Source organism: Chaetodon auriga, chromosome 21 (genome assembly GCF_051107435.1).
Source record: "Chaetodon auriga isolate fChaAug3 chromosome 21, fChaAug3.hap1, whole genome shotgun sequence".
Lineage (NCBI taxonomy): Eukaryota > Metazoa > Chordata > Actinopteri > Chaetodontiformes > Chaetodontidae > Chaetodon > Chaetodon auriga.
In genome coordinates this window covers 1527501-1532500 of record NC_135094.1, presented here as the reverse complement: position 1 = coordinate 1532500, position 5000 = coordinate 1527501, and the positions used below count along the sequence as shown (strand labels likewise).

Below are 5000 nucleotides of genomic sequence, written 5' to 3'. Positions count from 1 at the left end.
AAACAGATTTCCTCCTGATAGAAACTGTTTTACGAAGTAACTGAGGAGTTTCTAAAAATCAAAGCAAATCAAAGCCGAGAGCCACCGGCCGGCGGGAAGTTAGAGTGAGCGATGGACGCCGGTTTTAGTCTTTTCATAAGATTTACTGACAATAACAAAAGCTTCAAATATCACAGGTCATATTTCTGACACCAGACCTGAAACTCAGGTAAAGCAGCGTGTTCATCTCTGGCCGGCAAAGAAACGAAACAGCCCGACTGACTGCTGCCAGGCCGCCAAACGTCAGGAAGTCACTTCTCACTCGTCCCGCCTCCTCACCTCGACCTTCAGAGGAAACGCCGCAGCTCATTTAGCCATAACGCCGTCCTGCTGGTGTCTATAAGTCGTCAGTAACAGCCCATTAGCTCTAAGAACAGAGTTACATAAGGCTGTAAACTGCAGAAATATGACTCACACAGTCAGGGTGTGTGTGTGTGTGTGTGTGTGTGTGTGTGTGTGTGTGTGTGTGTTCTGGTATTCTGCTCTCACGGTGATTGTCCCCGTTCTCAATACAAAGCAGATTAAATCCCCATTCATCAGCCGTGGGCTCCCTGCAGAGCTAATATGACAAGCTAACGAGCTGAACCACACACACACACACACACACACACACACACACACACACACACACACACACACACACACACACACACATCTTGGATCTGATGGTGGGTGGGTTTAGTGGACATGGAATCTAATGGGGATGGACCTGAAGATGGACAGATTTTAAGGAGGAGGGACCTGATGGTAACCACTGATGACATCACCACCCATGGCTTCAGCTCCGTCAGCCTGCAGGTGTAGCGCCAGTGTGATTTGAGGTCATTAATAAAGCTCCCTCTCAGCTTTGAGTTCATGTCAGCAGCTGCTCTGGACGTGAGACAGACACCAGCAGACAGAGGGTCACATGATCATATCCACTCTTCGGTACCATCACACAACTAGGTCAGTGCTGAACATATGGGTGTGTTCCCACTGCGCGTGTGTGTGTGTGTGCGTGTGCTCACACTGCACAGCATCATTGTCTCTTATAATCAGCTTCCTGAAGCAGGACTTAAGAGCTTCTGTGCTAATATAAAGTGATTTTAACGTCGCCTCCAGGCCCATCAGACGCACAACTAGGAGAAAGCAGGTGAGTGGAAGGAGGAGGAGGAGGAGGAGGAGAGGAAGGAGTCACCACAATGCAAAGCGTCCACAGCGATGCAAAGGTAAGACTGTCCCGTCTTATTTCACTGAGGTTTGCACCACAAAAGGAGATAAATCGATTCCTCGGAGCCACATTGGAGAGAAGCCACACTGACGTCAGCCTCATCCCTGACGGCAGGTATCTGAACACGGGACTGACTGGTCAAAAGACTCTGTGAGCCTCGGCTAACTTGGCGTGAGGTGGTCTGTAACTGGATGACTGCTCATCATAACTGGTTGAAAAACTGGTCCCAGAAGTCAAATGTGGGGCGTTTTCACATGACAGAGCTGGAGACAAAGATCTGAACTCTCCTGTGAAACTATACTTAATGTAAAGCCCGATGAAATGAACAAACATCTTTATCTGCTCTGTGTTTTAAAGTTCATCAGACGCAGCACGTGAAGGATCTGCTGGAGCGATGACGAAGAAGAGGAGGCAGAGGAGGGACACGGGGACGGAATAAATGGACGCGTAAATCTGTGCTCTGTAAATGACAAACTGGTAATAAATGGATGTTTATGAGGGCAGAGCAGCGCGCGCACACACACACACACAAACACACACACACACACACACAAACACACACACGTCCCATGACAAACAGCACGTCCCCCTCTGCTGACCGCTGAGTGGACATCTGTGCTTTTGTACTGCAGTCTGCAGGGCTCTCTCTCACACACACACACACACACACACACACACACACACACACACACACACACACACACACACACACAGGATGAGGACATATGGCACAGAAGGTTTCTACATGTTCTCTGCATCAGTCTGTGTGTCTCTAAATCCTCACAGTGACTCATCTCGCCTTCAGGAAGCAGGAGCTGTCAGAGAAGCTTTGACTGACACACCTGAGCGCTTGTTTTCATCTCCGTGTGGTGCCAGAGGGGCGGAGATATGAGCCAGAACGCCGCGTTACACAAGATGTCAGTCAGACAGAAGCTGTGAACTGTGCATCGACAAAAGTACGAGGATCTGCAGCTGAAGGCCTACACGTCTGTCAGACATCTTCTGTTCCTCTCAGTCAAGTCAAACTACGTCGCACTCAGAGTGGAGTCCCACTTCTTTCCTCCACCTCTGCTGACAACAGTAATCATTTCTACACCCAACAGCTGAAGTGAATCTGGGTAAAGAGGGAGATCAGCTGGATCACAGCAGCCAGGTTTCAAACGTCACACAAGGGAAAGAAGTTCCAGAAAACGAATCTGTGTTTCCAACCTCTGCTGGAACACAAATGTTAGGAGTGTTAATGTCACACAGTCTGTTTCTGTTGCACTTCATCAGTGTGTGTGCGCGTGTGCGTGCGTGTGTGTGCGTGTGTGTGCGTGTGTGTGCGTGTGTGTGCGTGTGTGCGCGCTCACCTGGCTCTGCAGCTCGCTCTGCTGTCTCAGTCTCAGGTTCTCTGGCGTGTCGGCCACGATGGTGAACGACGTCTTGGGGTAATGTCTGAAAAGAGAAGCAGCAGAGTTACGCAGGAAAGGTTTCGCCTTCATCAACACAGAGACGCCACAGAGATAAGGAAGGAACGAGGAAGAGGAGGGTCACAGTGGGAGAGTCAGCATCTCTTCCACCCGCACGCCACGCTGCAACCTCCGAATCTCCTCGACCAAAGTATGGATGAGAAACAAGGAGCAGGAGGACTGAGGAGAGAGCGGGAGGGGAGGAGCGTCATCAGGGAGGTGGACACCTGGACCAGCAGGTAAACAATGATTTTTTTCTAGATGTCCAGACGTGTTTCACAGGAAAGGCTGCAGCCTGTCGGAGCCCTTTAACCTCAGGAGTGAATGACCCACCAGGACGATGCCGTCAGCAGGGACAATGAGCCATTGAGAGCTGGAAGAATGGACATACGTTAATCTCTCTCGACCTTTTGCTCTCTTGTTCATGACCTTAAGGGACATATTTAGCTCTCCGAGTTCATAAAGAGCGTCAGCGAGTTTGGACTTAGAGCAGGAACACACAGCATGAGGGAGGCTGAGGCTGAGCAGGGACTGCCTGCAGTGTGAGGCTGGTGGAGGCAGATATACAGCATGTGGGAAACACTCCCACACGCCACTCTGAAGGTATTTTCATGGTTCGCAGTGTTTCAGGAAGTCAAACCCTGTGTGGTATTTGTCCAGGACGTCATTGTTTAATGTAACATGTAACACCCTCCAAACGGCCTGACGCTTAGGCAGGAAGCGAAGCCACAGGACCTGAGAACTGACCCCGGAGCAGCGACCCTTTAGGCACCTGACCGAGGAGCTAAGTCATGTGGCGTTTTTAAACACGCTACGAGACATATCAAGAGCGAAATGAGCAGCCGCGACGTCACCTGTTCTGTCTTCAGGTGCAAAAGGTGAAATGGTGAGCCTTCATGTGTAACTCCACGCCGTTCCACACGTTCACGGTGAGGACGCAGCGAGTACGGGCCAACAGGTGTGGACGATTCAGATCCACACAAACCGAATGAGAGCAAAGGTGTAGAGTCACATCCAGGTGATTTTAAAGCCCGAGGTGAGACGAGCTTTTACAGGTTTAACTGACGCCTGAAGATTCAGCACGTGGAAAAACAACATTTACATTAACCACTCAGAAATATCACCTGTGATCACCGCTGACTGCACACAGGTGTGCACGGAGGGGATAACTGCCGAGGGGCGCCATGGCGTAAAAACGCTGATTCACGGTCCGACAAACAGAAAATCAGCTGACAGACATTCTGATTATTGATCATAATAAGTTTTCCATGCAGGAACGATGACTAATCACTGATACAGATTGTTCTTGCAGCCTGGTCTCGGAGCTCTCTGGACCTCCAGAGGCTGCCCTTTGTGTTTTCCAGTCATGGTATGTTCTCCATCATCACTCCCTCCGTCAGCAGGTTGTTGCGTGAATGCCGCGATGGACGGCGGGAACAGAGACACCTGCAGCCAGTTCAAACCTCCGTCATGAAACTATAGAAGATTTGTTCAGTTGTGTTTCTGAGCTTCTCAAAAACGAGCGTCATTTCACAAGCGGCCGCTGAAATTAACGAGGTGCATTCAGTGGAAGAGCTGCTGCTCCGCGAAACAAGAGAAGAAGACGACGAAGGCATGAATCACAGCGACCGGTGTGACAGTCAGCCGTCATCCAGCGGCTCTGGACATGTTTGTGGTGACTTAGAAAGTGTGTGTGTGTGTGTGTGTGTGTGTGTCTCATCGATGCCAGCAGCACATTCAGCAGCACAGTTTGACCACTTCACTGAACTGTCCTTCACTCCTCTTCCTCCCACTCTCATCCTCTCCTCTCCTCCCTCCCTCCCTCTCCTCTTCTCCCTCCCTCTCCTCTCCTCTCTCCTCCTCCCTCCCTCCCTCCCTCCCTCCCTCTCCTCTCCTCTCTCTCCCTCCCTCTCCTCTCCTCTCCTCTCCTCCCTCCCTCCCTCTCCTCTCCTCCCTCCCTCCCTCCCTCCCTCTCCTCTCCTCCCTCCCTCCCTCCCTCCCTCCCTCTACTCTCCTCTCCTCTCCTCTCTTTCAGTAAAACCTGACTGTGTTCTTTCTAATCAAATCCAGGTTAAAATCCACATTTCAGAGAGTTCTTCCTCTTGAGCGCTGAGGCTGTGAGATGCCTTCAAAGTCCACTTCAACCTCAATTGTTCTCATATTTCCCTTGAATTAAACTATTAAGCTCTGATAAACCCAGCGCACACAGTCGGCCGTGAAAGAGGCAGATCTTAGTGTTAAAGCGTCAGTGCAGACCAAACCTGAGCGGAAACAATAACAAAAACAATAACAGAGCCGTA

The 5000-nt window shown here is 50.4% G+C and overlaps 1 protein-coding gene across 1 annotated transcript in view; it reads right to left on the bottom strand.

The window, feature by feature from the left end:
- LOC143339691 (LIM zinc-binding domain-containing Nebulette-like) overlaps positions 1-5000 on the bottom strand; it is a 64708-nt gene that overhangs the window by 44862 nt on the left and 14846 nt on the right. The window contains 1 exon segment of the mRNA XM_076761070.1: positions 2602-2686. Coding sequence (XP_076617185.1) covers positions 2602-2686 — 85 coding nt within the window.